We start from the raw sequence: 23,953 nt of genomic DNA on the forward strand, positions 1-23,953 counted from the left end.
TGAAGCGTGTTTTTTAATTTATTATTTTAATTTGTCTCTGTCATATTATGTAATATTATGCATTTATGCGTCCGTGCTGTTGGTGGTTACCGATGGTAGGCTTGGACCGAATATTCGAGTTATGACTGCACTCGCGAATTATGATATGAACATACAAATTAATTATTTATGCACTTTATTTAAGTATAAAGATAATTATAATAATGAATGATATTTCAGAGGCCCAGGAATCCCTGTACGCACGACTATTCACCGCCTGTTGTAAGTATGTTAAATTCTCATTATATTTATACAAATGTTGCAGTTATGATAATGGTTTTCGCATGGTTACAACCTGCATTTTATTCCCTACTTACTTATCATACATACAGTAAATTGCGTACTAATAAATAAATTTAGTTTCTACGAATAAATAATTAAATCATTAAAAAATGAATACTAACTTTGCAGTTATGGTATAGTTTTCATATCGTTACAACAGTTATGACGCAGTTTTGAAATAAGTATAGCGATAACGATATGTTTCATTCAGTTAAGTTTTAAAGTCATAGCCTTTTAAGTTTATTGTTTTACGATAATGGAACCATTGAGTTCATAGTAAACAAATTATTTTTGACGATAGAAACAATATGGCTTGTCGATAAAATATAGGACCGATAAACTTACGTCCTTCAGGGTTCGAAACAGTGTTGGGATTGGATAAGTACTTTTTTATCTAGATAAAGATAAAGATTACTAAATTCAAATCTATCTAGATAAAAAAAACATAATTTTTTTTAATACCTGCTATAAAGTCTAACTTTTGAGAGTACAGCTTAGATACTACTTAGGACTTCAATATTATTTGATCACTGTCTTTATGTTTAAATTAATGTTTGTAGTGAACATTTTAATTAATCAATAACTAAGGTATAACTGTCATGATGAAGGAAACATATTCAAAATTTGGTATAATAAAAACTATTTTAAACAACTTGTCATGGTAAACTTTAGTTATTATGAACCTTTACAACAGTTTTAGTATAAAATTATTTTATAATATTATTTATTCAACAACCTAAGGTAAATATATATTTTACTCATAATATTTAATCAATTTGTATAAATAAAAATCGACGTCGCAGGATTGCATTTCGGGATTTCAAGTGTTTTCAACTTTCACTTACACAAAAATATATATTAAGTATTAAAAAAGTGCAAAACTTATAAATTAATTTGAACAATATTCAATAATTAAATTAAAATACAACTACAATTACTTTTGCACAGTCCCATACAGATGAGTCATGGTTAAAACGGATGTTGAACAAAATCATTGGCTCGCTTAGGACATTGTCCAATGAAACAAAAGGAGACATTCCACGAAAGGAAGAATCGCAGAACTCGTCGGAGTTGGTAAGTGTGCTAGGACAAGATCGTGGACGATTAATTCCATCAGCTCCGGCTAAACGGTAGGTAATGAAACAAAGATAAATAGTGGTCATATGTACAGATTATACAGGTGATGTGTATTTTAACCTACCATTATCGTTTTTTTTTTCTACTAAAACCTCATTAAACCTAAGTACCTTAATCAAAGTTCATCTAGGGTTTGATACGATTTTTTCATAGACATTCGAACCAGCATTACAAAAAAATTAAGTGATAATAATTAAATGCTAATAATTTAATGAATGCGATGTGTTTAGCGAAAATTAATTCAACTTTTTGTATTATAATATATTGTTTTGTATTAATAATAACAAAATATTCAAGAATATAAAAATATGGTCTTTGTGTATATTTAAAAATTCCAAAAACCAGAATTTTAATTAATTCATTATTTAAGGTAAGAAGGGGGGTATCATTTTTGGTGAATCAACCTGCATACGAACTGTATAGACTAAAAATACTATTAAAATATAGCATAGATATTAATCTATATTATTAACCTGTAGCTGTAACCTACAACTGTTAATATTATGTTTATTGTACAGTAATTAAACATTTTTTTGGCTTGCATACTATTCTTATAGACAGATTATGCAAAGTTCCTTGAAGATACCAACGTTGCCAACTAGAAGATGTATTTTGTAATACATATTTAATACAAATATATTTTATAACATAAACTAAAATAACAACTTAAATTTTTTAGAAAAAAAAGTTAAACTACGACATTTTAACTTTTGAAATTGATAAAATATAAACCCATTTTATAACATAATTTATACCAAAATTGGAGATACCCTTTTTTGGCTTAGCATGGAAGAATATACTATACATATACTAATCTTTATAACAGTAAATGTTGTGTTTATTATACGATAATTAATAATTTATTAGGCTATAATGCTATCCCTATCTTCTTATAGGGAAATTATGCGAAGTTCCTTGAAGATATCAACGTTGCCCACCAGGAGATGTATTTGGTAAGACACATTTAATACTTATAATATATTTTGTTCTCCCGCGTTGTGATATGAAAAATACAAAATGTTTATATATTTAGCCCATGTTATTATAATTTCATGGATATTATACCTGATTATTAATAATTAATAATTTTTCAGAATGAGACCAGGCATGATGATATTGACAAAGCATCATTACCTATTCAACAACCTAAGGTAAATATATATTTAACTCATAATATTTACTCAATAAGTATACATTATAGCCAATTTCACAGTAACACAAAAATACATATTAAGTAATAGTAAATTAATTTGAACAATATTCAATAGTTGAATTGAACTACATCTAAAATTACTTTTGCACAGTCCCAATCAAAGAAGTTGTTGTTCAATCGGATGTTATACAAAATCATTGACTCGCTTTGGATATTGGCCAATGAAACAATCGTTGTCCGGGAATTGCTTAAAGGAGACATTCCACGAGAGGACGAATCGAAGAACTCGTCGGAGCCGGTAAGTGTGCTAATAGACAAGATCGCGGACGGTTAATTCCATCAGCTCTGGCTGAACGGTAGGTAATGAAACACAGATATTTAGTGGTCATATGTACAGATTATACAGGCGATGTGTATTTTGACCTACCATTATCATTTTTCTTTCTATTAAACATCATAAAATCTAAGTACCTAAATCAAATTCATCTGGTGTTTGATACGATTTTTACAAAGTTTTTCGATCCAACATTATTTATGATACAAAAATATACAATTCTAATAATTAAATACTAATAAAATTAATGAATGTCATGGGTTTATTGAAAATTGATTCAACTTATTGAATTATCAAAAGTAAAATACATTACAATGATAATAATTAACTATATTCAATATTTATCAAATGTTCTCCAATAGGAACTATATATCATGAATTTCCCTTCCAAATGTCTTATTTTACCTGATTATTGCAGGTAATACATTTGTATGTGTTTATTATTATTAATACTTAAATATAGAATATTTAAATTGCAAATCAATTTTTTTCTTTTAGGCATTAGGTAGTGTATTCATAATTTCATTTAAAATCGCAATACAGAACGTCATATTGTAACAGCTGAACTCACACAGTCTGTATTATTTGAAAAAAAAAAATATATAAATAAATTATAAAATAAAAAGGCTCTGTTCAAAAGGGGTTTTTGATTTTCAATACATAAATTTACTTATCATTAAATACCATGCCATACTAATAAATTTCTTTGTACAATGATTCAATAATTAAATTAAACTACCATTAATTTTACTTAAAATACAATAATTTAAATAATTATACAATATTACTAACTTTAGGTAGGTACCTACTAACGATATTAAGATTCGGTAAGGCATTTAAACCGATCGACCGGATCATGTATAGTGTGTGACTCTTCCTAATTACTAAACGTTTTCAGATTCAGAACTGTACTCACCACATTGAACAGATACAAAAACGGATGACATCGTTTAAGGACCGGCAAAAAAGTGTTTTATATTCGATAAATGATTTTGAACAGGCTTATGATATCTTGAGGGAGTCCTGGAATACCAAACTTGAGAATATGATTTCAAGGCCCAATTCGTTTCTGATAACTATCGAAGAGTTACGGCCGCTTCGGGAAAATATTCGAACAGAAGACAAGTTTTATGACTCGTCGAAGCCAGCCACCACGCTCAGACAAGCTCTAGCACAATTATACATACAAGATCATGTTAAGTTGGAGGTAATAAAACCAAACTATTTCTATGATTATATATAAACAGGTTTTACAGTTCACGTTTGAGGTTAATATGTTGAAAAAAATCAACTTTAATGGTAACGAATGTTACATATTTTTATTATCTATTCCATTGATTATTATTATGATTATTTATCTATATCAACGACTATATGGATTAGTTTTTAGTGGGATTGCAAAGGTGTTTTCAATTTTCAATATAGTTACTACGAATTACACGTTTTTAAATAACATGTCGTACTAATAAATTAACTTATATAGATTCAATCATTAAATTAAACTACCTACTAAATATGTTATGATTGAGAACTACATTCAACCGGGTCTTCCGGATTAAATAGCGTACAGCACCTCTTAATTTACAAAACATTTTCAGATTACGAACTGCACTCACCAAATTGATCATTTTCAAAAACAGATGCGCTTATTTGAGGCTCAACAAATAAAAGTATACGATTCAATAACTAAACTTAAATACGAGTACAAGATCTTGATAGAATCCTGGGAAACCGAACTTAAGAATGTGATTGAAAAAGTGCATAAAAAACTGTATAAAGATATACAACTTCTCCGGTCTACTGATCGTGAGCAGGAGATTATTATGGAAGACCCTCAGAAGCTGGATTACCTTCAGGTCTCGTCGGATCTGTTCATGCCGCTTGAGAAACTTCCTAAACGATTAATATTTCTAACAGACCCATTTAAGTGGAAGGTAATGTAAACCAGCCATTTTAGTGTTCAAATATATTGTACAGGTTAAGCAGGGCACAGGGGTTAAAGCGAGAAAAAATTCCAGAGGGGATTAATGTCTCCATATAGTTTTAAGCGTTCCATATATAATTTTATGTATAATGTCTAATGTATAAAATCCTAATTTAAATTTTGTTATATAATATTAAGTTTGTTTCTTTATTTATTACAAAGATAATAATATTGTATAATTTTTAAGTAGCATAACATCTGGCAGTTTCAAAGTAACGAGTTGCGTAAGTCCGACAATTTAACTGGTGATTTGAAGCAGAACAAATGGTTAATCTTCAAACAGATTGACCCGCAACTGAAACGGTGGAGGCTGGTGGCTACAACCGTACCGGAAACTACGTTCGGAGAAGCCCAAGGACGAGTAGAACCAACAAATTCAGATTCTCCAATAATGGTAATTAAACGCAGATATTTGAATAATTACGTATTTAGCAGTTAAATCGAGATAGTATTGACCGTGTTATAAAAAGATTCATAAATTGTTATATATTAGTAGGTAACTAATATTTTACAATGTATAAGTTTCATCATAAGTTGGTGAAAATATAAAATAAAGTTGAGTGTAGTTCTACGGATATTTTGTATGAGGATCAGAAAAGGTTATATTAAAATTATCTATATACGTTAATCTTTTCAAAATATATTAACTAAAATGCGTATCCATATTTTAGAGTTCACTTAATAAATACAATATACATTATACATGTTTCACAGGTGACGGTTTTTACGAGTGGTTGTCACACAATATTTTGGTCTGGGAAATATAATATGTGTTGTCCGACCATTGTCATCTTTTTGAACCATTTGGGTAATCTATAAGCCTTAATGTTCAACTGGGGTTTGAAACAATTTTATAGGTATATCACAAACGTGTAGGTACAATTATAACAATATAATAAATGCTATAAATGTGTAGGTTACACATTACATCGTATAACTATAAATAAATATATAAAAATAATAAAATAAATGTATACAATATAAATATATCATAAAATATGATAACTGCCCTCACAACGGTTCTTGGTACCTATGCAATAATTTATCATTGAATTTAAATTTAACACTCACATGTCAGTGGCATACTGAATGACAAGGTACACTCGACACCTATATAGTACAGAAAATCGGTTACCCATTTTTTTTCAATTTACTTAGTTTCAAGTTTGGTATTCTGACAATGACGGTGAAATAAGAATTTGGTGTTCTGACTGAATTTTGATCTAAATACACTGCCGTTGCTTAAAATTCAACGATAAAGATTATCTACGAATTTAGGTCTGAGTGCGAAAATTAATAATTATATTAATGGAAAATGTTTTTTGTATTTTTTATGTTGTAACACGTTATTTTATTATAATACATGATTATACTATACCTATTTTAATGATAGTCTACTATATTATTATTATTATTATGTATTCGTTATGCTATATCTAGTATTTTTACATTTTTCAAGTCGCCAAACTAAGTTCATTTTTTTAAGAGATTATTTTAACATAAATTACTTCTATGGTTTAAAGACTTAGCTAGGTACCTAGCTTTTTTACACGAAATATTGCGGAGTGCTTTGTTGGGATATCACTCAGTTATATTGGTATCTTATTATTTCGGGAACATATTGATATTACAATGATTTTTTTTCCTTTTAAACACTGTCTTATAACTAAATATTTGAATGTGCGTAACAATATTGTAGTACTATAATAGTAATTACAGTTTTCAACCCGTTATATAACCATTCCAGGATAAAATATAAATATTATTTTATTTTATTTTATTAGGGGATTATTTTATTATGCATTAAATTATTGAACAGAACCCTAAAATAAACTGTTAAACACCTGTAATGTACCCTATTTTCCATAATTTAATAAATTATATGCAAATACTACATGTTTTATAATATTATATATAGTTTTTTTTAGTTTTATTATTTTACTAAGAAGATAATATTTTATGCATTTTAAGCAGCACAGCACCTGGACGTTTCTTGGTAAAATTCGGTGGAATGACACAAATTGTGATTTGCAGCAGTGTGGATGGTTAGTATTTAATCAGACTGACCCTTTACTGAATCTTTGGAGACTGGTGGTTTCTAGTCCTATCAGAACTGAAAAGCAGCAAAATCAATCAGAGCCGCACACCACACTCGAAAAATCCCACTGTTCTGTAGTACCAACAGTTCCAAGTAAGGTAATGTAACGAAACTACAATAGTGGTTACGTAAGGTAGGCTTATACCGGAGGGATGAAAGTCTTAACGTGTTTTCAAAAAATACATAATTGTTGTGGATTCAATATCAATAATATGAAACAAACGTATTTTATAGGCTCTTTATTGTTAACTGTATAAATCGTTATGGTGTACATTAGAAATCCCCTTCTAACTAGTGAGTGGACAATCTTCACTGCAGATTTTCATAAGAGATTTTTAAAAAAAATATCCAAATTTTATGGTCCTTTAAGATTGAAAATTGACTTCCTAGAAAGTCTAGTTATTTTGCCAAAGAATTCATACATATTATATTAAAAATAAAAATGCATGAGTATAATATAAATGTAACGTACTTCGTACAACTGGACTGTATCAGTGACTTTTATACGTACTGTATACACACTGTGTGATGGTGTATGTGTAAGTGGCTTTTACATACATTGAAAAGCCCTATGTATATGTACAATCGAGGTCATCCCATACCCGTATATAATCGCGAAACTTAAAATAAATTTATTGACCAGTTATTTCGTAAAACTGCATAAGTATTAGAAACGAAAATGTACGCACGTGTGCTTACATGGTTTAAATACTAATATGAAATGCATATTTCAACAATACTTACTTTATTAAATTAGTATTTTTTGTAATATATTAACTATTACCTGTAGAAATGATTGGTGATATTTTTAATTGTCTACTATGTTCAAAATCAATGTAAAATAAGATTTATTTCACGTACCTCCAATAATGTTAATGCCACATACCCTGTTTTTGCTAATTATAAGGAATTACTGTGAAAATGGATTATTTTGTGGAAATTTATGGACCTACCTTTCAAGTTAATAATTTAAAGTTTCAATAATATATGTTTTAGAAAAAAAAAAGTGAAAATACAACATTTAAACTTCTGAAATTGATAAAATATCACTAGGTATTTAAATTTAAACCCATTTAATAACATAATAATTTTTACCAAAATTGGAGATACCTTTTTTGGCTTAGCATGGAATAATATACTATATTATACTAATCTGTATAACTGTACATTTTGTGTTTATTATACAATAATTAATAATTTATTAGGCTATAATGCTATCTTCTTATAGGGAAATTATGCGAAGTTCCTTGAAGATATCAAGATTACCCACCAAGAGATGTATTTGGTAAGACACATTTAATACTTATAATATATTTTGTTCTTCCGCGTTGTGATATGGATAATACAAAATGTTTATATATTAAGCCCATGTTATTATAATAGTATAGATATTATATATCAAATAATTAATAATTAATCATTTTTCAGAATAACACCAGGCATGATGATAATGACAAAGCATCATTAGTTATTCAACAACCTAAGGTAAATATATATTTTGCTCATAATATTTACTTAATTAATATAAATAAAAACCGACGTCGCAGTATTGCTTTTCGGTATTTCAAGTGTTTTCGACTTTCACTTGGATTTTGATGAAGATGTAATTTTTTGTGAAATTTAGTGTAGTATTGTTTGGTTAGTTGTTCAACAGTTTATATTTTCAAGTCCTTGTGAAGTGTATTATTTGTTACGTACTATTTATTGGACAGATGTTATAAAACGGAGTGATATGGACTGGAATGTTTGGAAGGTTTGTAGTTGGGACGGTTTGGCATTACTCCAAATTTGAGAGCCATAGGTCTGCCATAGGTAGTCCATATGGGTATTAAAAAAGATTTGTATATTGTTAATTTTGGATTTAAGTATTGGGCGAAGTATGTGTAGACGATAATTTAGTAATTTTCGTTTAGATTTAAGGTGTGGGACCCGAGTTAGTCGCTTGTCGATTATGATCCCTGGATATTTTACCTTTGGTGTAATAGGAATATCATCACCTTGTAGTTGAAGGAGAGGGGAGTTTTTTTTTCTGAGTGTGAATGGACATGAAATGATTTTTCGGGGTTTATTTTGACTCACCATGATGTTGCCCAGATACTTATTAAATCGAAGTGGTTTTGAAGAGCAGAAGAAGCTGACTAAGGATCTGTGTCGGAAGTAAGAATGGCTGTATCATTTGTATAGGTTGCAATAATTGTGTTAGCTGTTGTGGGAAAGTTAGATGTATTGTAACTGAGGTATTATATTCTATGATTTTATTATTGGTCTTATTCTTTTCAAGATAATTTTTTCAAATTTTTTTCCTAAAGTAGGAAGAAGACTGATTGGCCTGTAAGAAAATGTTAAATGTTTTGATTTATGAGGTCTGTGTACAAGGATAACTATGGAAAACATCCACGTTAAAGGGAAATAAGAGAGCCTCAAAATGGAGTTGAAAATGAATGTGAGTAGAATAATTGTTTTATTTGGTAGATGTTTGAGCATTTTGTTTGAAATTAGATAATATCCAGGTGATTTTCCTATTTTTAGTTTGTTAATTATTTGTTAATTAACTTCATTCGGAGTGCAAAATTTATAAATTAATTTGAACAATATTCAATAATTAAATTAAACTACAACTACAATTACTTTTGCATAGTCCCTTACAGAGGAGTTATTGTTCGATTGGATGTCACACAAAATTATTGACTCGCTTAGGACATTGGCCAATGAAACAATCGCTGTCCAGGAATTACTTAAAGGAGACATTCCACGAAAGGAAGAATCGCAGAACTCGTCGGAGTTGGTAAGTGTGCTAGGACAAGATCGTGGACGATTAATTCCATCAGCTCCGCCTAAACGGTAGGTAATGAAACAAAGATATATAGTGCTCATATGTACAGATTATACAGGTGATGTGTATTTTAACCTACCATTATCGTTTTTTTTCTACTAAAACCTCATTAAACCTAAGTACCTTAATCAAAGTTCATCTAGGGTTTGATACGATTTTTTCATAGACATTCGAACCAGCATTACAAAAAAATTAAGTGATAATAATTAAATGCTAATAATTTAATGAATGCGACGTGTTTAGCAAAAATTAATTCAACTTTTTGTATTATAATATATTGTTTTGTATTAATAATAACAAAATATTCAAGAATATAAAAATATGGTCTTTGTGTATATTTAAAAATTCCAAAAACCAGAATTTTAATTAATTCATTATTTAAGGTAAGAAGGGGGGTAGCATTTTTGGTGAACCAACCTGCATACGAACTGCATAGACTAAAAATACTATTAAAATATAGCATAGATATTAATCTATATTATCAACCTGTTGCTGTAACCTACAACTGTTAATATTATGTTTATTGTACAATAATTAAACATTTTTTTGGCTTGCATACTATTCTTATAGACAGATTATGCAAAGTTCCTTCAAGATACCAACGTTGCCAACTAGAAGATGTATTTTGTAATACATATTTAATACAAATATATTTTATACCATAAAATTAAATAACAACTTAAATTTTTTAGAAAAAAAAGTGAAATTACGACATTTTAACTTCTGAAATTGATAAAATATAAACCCTTTTTATAACACAATTTATACCAAAATTGGAGATACCCTTTTTTGGCTTAGCATGGAAGAATATACTATATACTAATCTTTATAACAGTAAATGTTGTGTTTATTATACGATAATTAATAATTTATTAGGCTATAATGCTATCCCTATCTTCTTATAGGGAAATTATGCGAAGTTCCTTGAAGATATCAACGTTGCCCACCAGGAGATGTATTTGGTAAGACACATTTAATACTTATAATATATTTTGTTCTCCCGCGTTGTGATATGAAAAATACAAAATGTTTATATATTTAGCCCATGTTATTATAATTGCATGGATATTATACCTGATTATTAATAATTAATAATTTTTCAGAATAAGACCAGGCATGATGATAATGACAAAGCATCATTACCTATTCAACAACCTAAGGTAAATATATATTTAACTCATAATATTTACTCAATAAGTATACATTATAGCCAATGTCACAGTAACACAAAAATACATATTAAGTAATAGTAAATTAATTTGAACAATATTCAATAGTTGAATTGAACTACATCTAAAATTACTTTTGCACAGTCCCAATCAAAGAAGTTGTTGTTCAATCGGTTGTTATACAAAATCATTGACTCACTTAGAAAATTGGCCAATGAAACAATCGTTGTCCGGGAATTGCTTAATGGAGACATTCCACGAGAGGACGAATCGAAGAACTCGTCGGAGCCGGTAAGTGTGCTAAGACAAGAACGCGGACGGTTAATTCCATCAGCTCTGGCTGAACGGTAGGTAATGAAACACAGATACCTATTTAGTGGTCATATGTACAGATTATACAGGCGATGTGTTTTTTGACCTACCATTATCATTTTTCTTTCTATTAAACATCATAAAATCTAAATACCTAAATCAAATTCATCTGGTGTTTGATACGATTTTTTCAAAGATTTTCGATCCAACATTATTTATGATACAAAAATATACAATTCTAATAATTAAATACTAATAAAATTAATGAATGTGATGTGTTTATTGAAAATTGATTCAACTTATTGAATTATCAAAAGTAAAATACATTACAATGATAACAATTAACTATATTCAATATTTATCAAATGTTCTCCAATAGGAACTATATATCATGAATTTCCCTTCCAAATGTCTTATTTTACCTGATTATTGCAGGTAATACATTTGTATGTGTTTATTAATATTAATACTTAAATATAGAATATTTAAATTGCAAATCAATTTTTTTCTTTTAGGCATTAGGTAGTGTATTCATAATTTCATTTAAAATCGCAATACAGAACGTCATATTGTAACAGCTGGACTCACACAGTCTGTATTATTTGAAAAAAAAAATATATAAATAAATTATAAAATAAAAAGGCTCTGTTCAAAAGGGGTTTTTGATTTTCAATACATAAATTTACTTATCATTAAATACCATGCCATACTAATAAATTTCTTTGTACAATGATTCAATAATTAAATTAAACTACCATTCATTTTACTTAAAATACAATAATTTAAATAATTATACAATATTACTAACTATAGGTAGGTAACTACTAACGATATTAAGATTCGGTAAGGCATTTAAACCGATCGCCCGGATCATGTATAGTGTGCGACTCTTCCTAATTACTAAACGTTTTCAGATTCAGAACTGTACTCACCACGTTGAACAGATACAAAAACGGATGACATCGTTTAAGGACCTGCAAAAAAGTGTTTTAGATTCGATAGTAGATTTTGAACAGGCTTATGATATCTTGAGGGAGTCCTGGAATACCAAACTTGAGAATATGATTTCAAGGCCCAATTCGTTTCTGAGAATGATCGAAGTTGTACGGCCGCTTCGGGAAAAAATTCGAACAGAAGATAAGTTTTATGACTCGTCGAAGCCAGCCACCACGCTCAGACAAGCTTTAGCACAATTATACATACAAGATCATGTTAAGTTGGAGGTAATAAAACCAAACTATTTCTATGATTATATATAAACAGGTTTTACAGGTCACGTTTGAGGTTAATATGTTGAAAAAAATCAACTTTAATGGTAACGAATGTAACATATTTTTATTATCTGTTCCATTGATTATTATTATGATTATTTATCTATATCAACGACTATATGGATTAGTTTTTAGTGGGATTGCAAAGGTGTTTTCAATTTTCAATATAGTTAATACGAATTACATGTTTTTAAATAACATGTCGTACTAATAAATTAACTTATATAGATTCAATCATTAAATTAAACTACCTACTAAATATGTTATGATTGAGAACTACATTCAACCGGGTCTTCCGGATTAAATAGCGTACAGCACCTCTTAATTTACTAAACATTTTCAGATTACGAACTGCACTCATCAAATTGATCATTTTCAAAAACAGATGCGCTTATTTGAGGCTCAACAAATAAAAGTATACGATTCAATAACTAAACTTAAATACGAGTACAAGTTCTTGATAGAATCCTGGGAAACTGAACTTAAGAATGTGATTGAAAAAGTGCATAAAAAACTGTATAAAGATATACAACTTCTCCGGTCTACTGACCATAAGCAAGAGATTATTATGGATTACACTCAGAAGCTGGACGAACTTCAGGTCTCGTCGGAGCTGGTCATGCCGCTTGAGAAACTTCGTAAACGATTAATATTTCTAACAGACCCATTTAAGTGGGAGGTAATGTAAACCAGCTATTTTAGTGTTCATATATATGTATTATACAGGTTAAGCAGGGCGCTAGGGCCACAAGAGACAATGGTAAACGGGGTTAATATTTAGGCCCAGGAAATATATACTTTGACAGTTCATTGTCATTTTTTTTTTATCTATTCCAATGTAAATTTCAGTGTTTCATTTGATATTCCAAACAACCACTTTAAAGATTTTCAATTTTAATAGCTATTTTCATAGTACATATTTCTATTCAGCAAGTTTGCTATTTGATGTTTGTTGTCAAACGGTATTAATTAGTATCTATAATCACTTTAATTGCAAACGAATTCTCGTGATGCAACTATGCAATGACATTTATAGTTTTTCAATATTTTCTAGCTTAGGGTTAAACATTAGCACGAATCAATATTTTTTCAATTACTATAAATTAAAATATGTAAAGGTTAAAAGTACTAAAGAATTTAAAAGTTCAGAAGTTGTATAAAGAATTTTATTCTTTCTTTGTAACAATTAACGTAACTAGTAACTTTCAACTACCGTTATTGATTCTTCATTATAATATATATAATATTATATAAATATACTAAAATTATAGTTTTATTACCGAAGAGACTAAAGTTTTTTTTTTTTTTTTTTTTTAATAAGCATTAATATAGGTACAAATTTTGTTGTATAATATGAAGTTTGTTTCTTTATTTATTACAAAGATAATAATATTGTATAATTTTTAAGTAGCATAACATCTGGCAGTTTCAAAGTAACGAGTTGCGTAAGTCCGACAATTTAACTGGTGATTTGAAGCAGAACAAATGGTTAATCTTCAAACAGATCGACCCGCAACTGAAACGGTGGAGGCTGGTGGCTACAACTGTACCGGAAACTACGTTCGGAGAAGCCCAAGGACGAGTAGAACCAACAAATTCAGGTTCTCCAATAATGGTAATTAAACTCAGATATTTGAATAGTTACGTATTTAGCAGTTAAATCGAGAGAGTATTGACTGTGTTATAAAAAGATTCATAAATTGTTTTATATTCGTAGGTAACTAATATTTTACAATGCATAAGTTTCATCATAAGTTGGTGAAAATATAAAATAAAGTTGAGTGTAGTTCTACGAATATTTTGTATGAGGATCAGAAAAGGTTATATTAAAATTATCTATATACGGTAATCTTTTCAAAATATATTAACTAAAATGCGTATCCATATTTTAGAGTTCACTTAATAAATACAATATACATTATACATGTTTCACAGGTGACGGTTTTTACGAGTGGTTGTCACACAATATTTTGGTCTGGGAAATATAATATGTGTTGTCCGACCATTGTCATCTTTTTGAACCATTTGGGTAATCTATAAGCCTTAATGTTCAACTGGGGTTTGAAACAATTTTTTTCAAACGTTTTTTATTTACCATAATATAGGTATATCACAAACGTGTAGGTACAATTATAACAATATAATAAATGCTATAAATGTGTAGGTTACACATTACATCGTATAACTATAAATAAATATATAAAAATAATAAAATAAATGTATACAATATAAATATATCATAAAATATGATAACTGCCCTCACAACGGTTCTTGGTACCTATGCAATAATGTATCATTGAATTTAAATTTAACACTCACATTTCAGTGGCATACTGAATGACAAGGTACACTCGACACCTATATAGTACAGAAAATCGGTTACCCATTTTCTTTCAATTTACGTAGTTTCAAATTTGTTATTCTGACAATGACGGTGAAATAAGAATTTGGTGTTCTGACTGAATTTTGATCTAAATACACTGCCGTTGCTTAAAATTCAACGATAAAGATTATCTACGAATTTAGGTCTGAGTGCGAAAATTAATAATTATATTAATGGAAAATGTTTTTTGTATTTTTTATGTTGTAACACGTTATTTTATTATAATACATGATTATACTATACCTATTTTAATGATAGTCTACTATATTATTATTATTATTATGTATTCGTTATGCTATATCTAGTATTTTTACATTTTTCAAGTCGCCAAACTAAGTTCATTTTTTTAAGAGATTATTTTAACATAAATTACATCTATGGTTTAAAGACTTAGCTAGGTACCTAGCTTTTTTACACGAAATATTGCGGAGTGCTTTGTTGGGATATCACTCAGTTATATTGGTATCTTATTATTTCGGGAACATATTGATATTACAATGATTTTTTTTCCTTTTAAACACTGTCTTATAACTGAATATTTGAATGTGCGTAACAATATTGTAGTACTATAATAGTAATTACAGTTTTCAACCCGTTGTATAACCATTCCAGGATAAAATATAAATATTATTTTATTTTATTTTATTAGGGGATTATTTTATTATGCATTAAATTATTGAACAGAACCCTAAAATAAACTGTTAAACACCTGTAATGTACCCTATTTTCCACAATTTAATAAATTATATGCAAATACTACATGTTTTATAATATTATATATAGTTTTTTTTAGTTTTATTATTTTACTAAGAAGATAATATTTTATGCATTTTAAGCAGCACAGCACCTGGACGTTTCTTGGTAAAATTCGGTGGAATGACACAAATTGTGATTTGCAGCAGTGTGGATGGTTAGTATTTAATCAGACTGACCCTTTACTGAATCTTTGGAGACTGGTGGTTTCTAGTCCTATCAGAACTGAAAAGCAGCAAAATCAATCAGAGCCGCACACCACACTCGAAAAATCCCACTGTTCTGTAGTACCAACAGTTCCAAGTAAGGTAATGTAACGAAACTACAATAGTGGTTACGTAAGGTAGGCTTATGCCGGAGGGATGAAAGTCTTAACGTGTTTTCAAAAAATACATAATTGTTGTGGATTCAATATCAATAATATGAAACAAACGTATTTTATAGCCTCTTTATTGTTAACTGTATAAATCGTTATGGTGTACATTAGAAATCCCCTTCTAACTAGTGAGTGGACAATCTTCACTGCAGATTTTCATAAGAGATTTTTAAAAAAAATATCCAAATTTTATGGTCCTTTAAGATTGAAAATTGACTTCCTAGAAAGTCTAGTTATTTTGCCAAAGAATTCATACATATTATATTAAAAATAAAAATCGGACATTTGGAAGTTTGTGTAATTTACCACCGCTTATTATTTTAAACCGTAGGTACGAAAAATACGTGACATGCGATCCTCTTAAATAAATAAATTTTCCTATCTCATGGTTTGACTCTGTATTATTATATTTGTTGAAATTGAAGCTTGGATGGACCAATGGCTTTGGTATTAATGTAAATAAGTAACACGTCTTTATAGTTATGCATGAGTATAATATAAATGTAACGTACTTCGTACAACTGGACTGTATCAGTGACTTTTATACGTACTGTATACACACTGTGTGATGGCGTATGTGTAAGTGGCTTTTACATGCATTGAAAAGCCCTATATATATGTACAATCGAGGTCATCCCATACCCGTATATAATAGCGAAACTTAAAATAAATTTATTGACCAGTTATTTCGTAAAACTGCATAAGTATTAGAAACGAAAATGTACGCACGTGTGCTTACATGGTTTAAATACTAATATGAAATGTATATTTCAATAATACTTACTTTATTAAATTAGTATTTTTTGTAATATATTAACTATTACCTGTAGAAATGATTGGTGATATTTTTAATTGTCTACTATGTTCAAAATCAATGTAAAATAAGATTTATTTCACGTAACTCCAATAATGTTAATGCCACATACCCTGTTTTTGCTAATTATAAGGAATTACTGTGAAAATGGATTATTTTGTGGAAATTTATGGACCTACCTTTCAAGTTAATAATTTAAAGTTTCAATAATATATGTTTTAGAAAAAAAAAGTGAAAATACAACATTTAAACTTCTGAAATTGATAAAATATCACTAGGTATTTAAATGTAAACCCATTTAATAACATAATAATTTTTACCAAAATTGGAGATACCCTTTTTGGCTTAGCATGGAAGAATATACTATATTATACTAATCTGTATAACTGTACATTTTGTGTTTATTATACAATAATTAATAATTTATTAGGCTATAATGCTATCTTCTTATAGGGAAATTATGCGAAGTTCCTTGAAGATATCAAGATTACCCACCAAGAGATGTATTTGGTAAGACACATTTAATACTTATAATATATTTTGTTCTTCCGCGTTGTGATATGGAAAATACAAAATGTTTATATATTAAGCCCATGTTATTATAATAGTATAGATATTATATATCAAATAATTAATAATTAATCATTTTTCAGAATAACACCAGGCATGATGATAATGACAAAGCATCATTAGTTATTCAACAACCTAAGGTAAATATATATTTTACTCATAATATTTACTTAATTAATATAAATAAAAACCGACCTTTCACTTATACAAAAATTCATATTAAGTATTAAAAAAGTGCAAAACTTTTTTTTTTTTGAAAATTTACAATGTATATTAAAAAACACAATAAGTAAATGCGGTATGCACAACAGTATAAAATAATAAGAATGGCAGAATAAGGGAGGCCATCCAGTGATAGAACCCTTCAGATTTAAATTAAACATAATTTATTGATTTTTTTTTTAATCATAAAAGATCACGACACCAGCGTCTTTTAAGGCGGCGAGAGCCTAGAGGGGCTGTCGGAAAGTGTACGCGATGATAGGTGGGAGATAAAAGGATTTTGATGAAGATGTATTTTTTTGTGAAATTTAGTGTAGTATTGTTTGGTTAGTTGTTCAACAGTTTATATTTTCAAGTCATTGTGAAGTGTATTATTTGTTACGTACTATTTATTGAACAGATGTTATAAAACGGAGTGATATGGACTGGAATGTTTGGAAGGTTTGTAGTTGGGACGGTTTGGCATTACTCCAAATTTGAGAGCCATAGGTCTGCCATAGGTAGTCCATATGGGTCTTAAAAAAGATTTGTATATTGTTAATTTTGGATTTAAGTATTGGGCGAAGTATGTGTAGACGATAATTCAGTAATTTTCGTTTAGATTTAAGGTGTGGGACCCGAGTTAGTCGCTTGTCGATTATGATCCCTGGATATTTTATCTTTGGTGTAATAGGAATATCAACACCTTGTAGTTGAAGGGAAGGGGAGTTTTTTTCTGAGTGTGAAAAGACATTAAATGATTTTTCGGGGTTTATTTTGACTCACCATGATGTTGCCCAGATACTTATTAAATCGAGGTGGTGTTGAAGAGCAGAAGAAGCTGACTCAGGATCTGTGTCGGAAGTAAGAATGGCTGTATCATTTGTATAGGTTGCAATAATTGTGTTAGCTGTTGTGGGAAAGTCAGATGTATATATATTAAACAGGTCAGGGGAGAGATCGCTACCTTGCGGGACTCCAGCAAATACTGGAAAATATGGAGAGGTTGAGGTGCCTTCCCTAACTGAAAATGTTCGTTTGAGAAGATAAGAGCGGATTAACAAATAGTAAGGTGCTGGGAAGAATTTTTTAAACTTATAAGGAGACCATCGTGCCACACGCGGTCAAACGCCTCGCAACATCTAGGAAAACTCCAGGCCAGTATTTTTTGTTTTAAAAAGAGGATCCTATTTTGCCAGTGAGACGGTGGATTTGTGGTATTGTTGAATGATTAGTTCTGAAACCAAATTGTAACTGAGGTATTATATTCTATGATTTTATTATTGGTCTTATTCTTTTCAAGATCATTTTTTCAAATTTTTTTCCTAAAGTATGAAGAAGACTGATTGGCCTGTAAGAAGATGTTAAATGTTTTGGTTTATGAGGTTTGTGTACGAGGATAACTATGGAAAACATCCTTGTTAAAGGGAAATAAGAGAGCCTCAAAATGGAGTTGAAAATGAATGTGAGTAGAATAATTGTTTTATTTGGTAGATGTTTGAGCATTTTGTTTGAAATTAGATAATATCCAGGTGATTTTCCTATTTTTAGTTTGTTAATTATTTGTTAATTAACTTCATTCGGAGTGCAAAATTTATAAATTAATTTGAACAATAGTCATTAATTAAATTAAACTACAACTACAATTACTTTTGCACAGTCCCTTACAGAGGAGTTATTGTTCGATCGGATGTCACACAAAATTATTGACTCGCTTAGACATTGGCCAATGAAACAATCGCTGTCCAGGAATTACTTAAAGGAGACATACCACAAGAGGAAGAATCGCAGAACTCGTCGAAGCTGGTAAGATTATTTTAAACAACTTGTCATGGTAAACTTTAGTTATTATGAACCTTTACAACAGTTTAAGTATAAAAATGAATTTATAATATTATTTATTCAAACATCTACAAGTTATATATCTAATAATTAATAATTAATCGTTTTTCAGAATAACACCAGGCATGATGATAATGGCAAAGCATCATTAGCTATTCAACAACCTAAGGTAAATATATATTTTACTCATAATATTTACTCAATTTGTATAAATAAAAATCGACGACGCAGGATTGCTTTTCGGGATTTCAAGTGTTTTCAACTTTCACTTACACAAAAATATATATTAAGTATTAAAAAAGTGCAAAACTTATAAATTAATTTGAACAATATTCAATAATTAAATTAAAATATGACTACAATTACTTTTGCACAGTCCCATACAGAGGAGTCATGGTTAAATCAGATGTTGATCAAAATCATTGGCTCGCTTAGGACATCGGCCAATGAAACAATCGCTGTCCAGGAATCGATTAAAGGAGACATTCCACAAGAGGAAGAATCGCAGAATTCGTCGAAGCTGGTAAGTGTGCTAGGATAAGATCGTGGACGATTAATTCCATCAGCTCCGGCTGAACGGTAGGTAATGAAACACAGATATATAGTGGTAATATTTACAGATTATATAGGGAATGTGTATTTTGACCTACCATTATAGTTTTTTTTTTACTAAAACCTCATTAAACCTAAGTACCTAAATCAGTGTTCTTCTGGGATTTAATACGATTTTTTCAAAGATTTACGATTTATCATTATTTTTTTTTTTTTTTTATTTAAAATAAACAAATTTACAGTTTTACATTAAATGTACATTTGAATTATCCATCTTCTGTAAGCTAAGCTTGTGACGAAGATAGAGAGTTATAAATTTATACTTATGCTTAAAAAACTAAAATTTAAAACACTATTATTGCGTAATTAATAATTATACAATACAAAAGAGATAATTAAAAATGGAATATAATAAGGTTAATCTACGTTACAGTTAATGATACATGTAGCCAATCATTAATTATTTTTTAGCTTTGTTATAATTGTAATTAATATTAACATTCTTCTTTATAGAGAAAGGCATAGAATTGTAATATATAGGACCAAGATAATCAACAAATTTTTGACCAACTGATTTTTTAAAAAGTGATGTTTTAGCATCGAAAGATCGAAAAGATCTTTTGTTATTAATTCCATTTTTCTCTACCCATTGATCTAAGTGTTTAACCACCCACAAAATAGCTATTTTTTTGAAAACAAAGTCAACTGGTAATACATTGAAATCCTTAAAGTTAAGACCAGTTGATCCAACATAGTTTTATATACGATACAAAAAAATTCAACTATAATAATTTAATGAATGCGATTTGTTTAGCGAAAATTTATTCAATTTTAGTTATTCGGTAGTATATTCATAATTTAATTTAAAATCTTACTATACATCATCATGTTGTAATAGGCTTCAATGTCTGCATTATTTGAAAAAAAAATTATATTCAGGTAAATTAGAAAGTAAAAGGGTTTGGCTCAGAATCATTTTTTATATGCAAAGATTTTATATGGAATGTAAATTTCACACACATTACAGTGACTTACTAAATGGCGAGGTACGCTTGACACATACTGACATATTGTACAGCAAAGCAGTTACTTACTTTCCCACCTCTTCCTCTCAATTTAAATAGGAAGCTTTGTATAATACTGACACCGACGGTCAAGTTAGAATTTTATGATCAGACTTAGATTTGAGGTTTTTATGCCTTAATAATAACATTATGTTTTTACAGTGAATAGATTCACTAAGGTAACGATATAGTTAATCGATACAATCTAGGACAATGTGCAAAAACTATACTTATCTACCTTTTTTCTATTATTGGCCATTATATATGCTCGCAATAATTACTTGAATATATACAAATAGTAAATTTCGACGAGTTCAAGAGGCATATTATTTACTAAACAAACTTACTTATTATTAAATATAAATGCACACTAATAAATAGTTTATACATACAGTAATTAGTAGGTACAGTGTTATTGACCTAAAACTACTTATTAATAAATACCATGACTTACTATTACATTTACTCGTACAATGATTCAATACTTAAATTAAACTACCATTTAATTTATTTAAAATACAATAATATAAATATTTGTATAATATTATTAACTAGGCACCTATTAATGATGTAAAGATTCGGTAAGGCATTCAAACCGATCGTCCGGATCATAATAAACGGCTCTACCTAACTTCTAAAAATTTTCAGATTCAGAACTGCACTCACCACGTTGAACAGATACAAAAACGGATGCTGACATTTAAGGACCAGCAAATAAATGTATTAGAGTCGATAGTTGAATTTGAACAGGCGTATGAGATTTTAAGAGTGTCCTGGAAAACCAAACTTACAAATATTCTTTCAAAGACTTATTCTCTAGAGGCTAGAATCTTTCTGAGAATGATCGAGGATGAACAGCCGGTCAGATGCCCGCCGGAGATTATTAGGGAAAAAACTCGAACGGCAGACAAGCTTCAAGACTCGTCAAAGCCAGCCACCACGCTCAGACAAGCTCTAGCACAGTTATACATACAAGATCATGTTAAGTTGGAGGTAATAAAACAAAGCTATTTCTATGATTATATAATATGAATAGGTTTTACAGGTCACGTTTGAGGTAAATATATTGAAAAAAAAATCAAAATCAAGAAAATTTGTGATCAATTATATAGTAATTATTGTATAAAATATTCAAATTGTGTAGTTAAAACCCGGTTAAGATTTGACAATTTCAATACATTAATGGTAACGAGTGTGACATATTTCTATTATCTATTCCATTGATTATTCTTATGGTTCTTTATTTATATCAAAGACTATATGGAATAGTGTTTAGTGGGATTGCAAAGGTGTTTTAGACTTTTAATACAATATGAATTACGCATATTATTAAATAACATGTCATACTAATAAATTAACTCATACAGATTCAATTATTAGATTAAACTAACTTTAAATTTACATAAAATACAATAATATATAAACATTTTAAAATATTATTAACTATCTACTAAATATGTTATGATTGAGAACTTACATTCAACCGGGTATCCGGATCACATAGCGTAGGTAAGGAAACCTCCTAATTTACTAAACATTTTTAGATTACAAACTGCACTCACCAAATTGATCATTTTCAAAAGCAGATGCGCTTATTTGAGGATCAGCAAATAAATGTATACGATTCAATAACTGAACTTAAACAAGATTACAAGCTCTTGATAGAATCCTGGGAAACCGAACTTAAAAATATGACTGAAAGGAAAGTTCCGATTGAAGAAGTGTATAAAAAACTGTATGAAGATATACACTCTCCGTCTACTGACCATAAGCAAGAGATATTATGGATTACACTCAGAAGCTGGACGAACTTCAGGTCTCGTCGGAGCTGGTCATGCCGCTTGAGAAACTTCGTAAACGATTAATATTTCTAACAGACCCATTTAAGTGGGAGGTAATGTAAACCCATCTATTTTAGTGTTCATATATATGTATTATACAGGTTAAGCAGGGCGCTAGGGCCACAAGAGACAATGGTAAACGGGGTTAATATTTAGGCCCAGGAAATATATACTTTGACAGTTCATCGTCATTTTTTTTTTATCTATTCCAATGTAAATTTCAGTGTTTCATTTGATATTCCAAAGAACCACTTTAAAGATTTTCAATTTTTATAGCTATTTTCATAGTACATATTTCTATTCTGCAAGAATGCTATTTGAAGTTTGTTGTCAAGCGGTATTAATTAGTATCTATTATAACTTTAATTGTAAACAAATTATCGTGATGCAACTATGCAATATTGCAATATCACTTATTGTTATTCAATATTTTAATATTTTTTAGTTCAGGGTTAAACATTTACACGAAACAATATTTTTTCAATTACTATAAGTTAAAATATGTAAAGGTTAAAAGTACTAAAGAATTCACATGTTGAAGTTGTATGAAGAACTTCATTCTTTCTTTATAACATTTAACGTAACTAGTAACTTTCAACTACCGTTATTGATTCTTCATTATAATATATATAATATTATATAAATATACTAAAATTATAGTTTTATTACCGAAGAGACTAAAGTTTTTTTTTTTTTTTTTTTTTAATAAGCATTAATATAGGTACAAATTTTGTTGTATAATATGAAGTTTGTTTCTTTATTTATTACAAAGATAATAATATTGTATAATTTTTAAGTAGCATAACATCTGGCAGTTTCAAAGTAACGAGTTGCGTAAGTCCGACAATTTAACTGGTGATTTGAAGCAGAACAAATGGTTAATCTTCAAACAGATCGACCCCGCAACTGAAACGGTGGAGGCTGGTGGCTACAACTGTACCGGAA

General features: G+C 29.1%; 1 protein-coding gene across 1 annotated transcript in view; it reads left to right on the top strand.

Moving 5' to 3' along the window:
• Positions 1-23,953, top strand: part of LOC100573471 — a 54,234-nt gene that overhangs the window by 7,491 nt on the left and 22,790 nt on the right. Inside the window, exons 5-28 of the mRNA XM_029490037.1 lie at positions 220-261; positions 1,270-1,395; positions 2,355-2,411; positions 2,553-2,609; positions 2,763-2,909; positions 3,844-4,152; positions 4,544-4,879; positions 5,120-5,323; positions 6,901-7,125; positions 8,256-8,312; positions 8,456-8,512; positions 9,666-9,812; positions 10,766-10,822; positions 10,964-11,020; positions 11,174-11,320; positions 12,256-12,564; positions 12,956-13,291; positions 14,024-14,227; positions 15,832-16,056; positions 17,392-17,448; positions 17,592-17,648; positions 19,928-20,074; positions 21,816-22,160; positions 22,712-23,020. Of these exons, the coding sequence (XP_029345897.1) occupies positions 220-261; positions 1,270-1,395; positions 2,355-2,411; positions 2,553-2,609; positions 2,763-2,909; positions 3,844-4,152; positions 4,544-4,879; positions 5,120-5,323; positions 6,901-7,125; positions 8,256-8,312; positions 8,456-8,512; positions 9,666-9,812; positions 10,766-10,822; positions 10,964-11,020; positions 11,174-11,320; positions 12,256-12,564; positions 12,956-13,291; positions 14,024-14,227; positions 15,832-16,056; positions 17,392-17,448; positions 17,592-17,648; positions 19,928-20,074; positions 21,816-22,160; positions 22,712-23,020 (4,014 nt within the window). The remainder of the gene's footprint in view (positions 1-219; positions 262-1,269; positions 1,396-2,354; positions 2,412-2,552; positions 2,610-2,762; positions 2,910-3,843; positions 4,153-4,543; positions 4,880-5,119; positions 5,324-6,900; positions 7,126-8,255; positions 8,313-8,455; positions 8,513-9,665; positions 9,813-10,765; positions 10,823-10,963; positions 11,021-11,173; positions 11,321-12,255; positions 12,565-12,955; positions 13,292-14,023; positions 14,228-15,831; positions 16,057-17,391; positions 17,449-17,591; positions 17,649-19,927; positions 20,075-21,815; positions 22,161-22,711; positions 23,021-23,953) is intronic.

Source organism: Acyrthosiphon pisum, chromosome A2 (genome assembly GCF_005508785.2).
Source record: "Acyrthosiphon pisum isolate AL4f chromosome A2, pea_aphid_22Mar2018_4r6ur, whole genome shotgun sequence".
NCBI lineage: Eukaryota > Metazoa > Arthropoda > Insecta > Hemiptera > Aphididae > Acyrthosiphon > Acyrthosiphon pisum.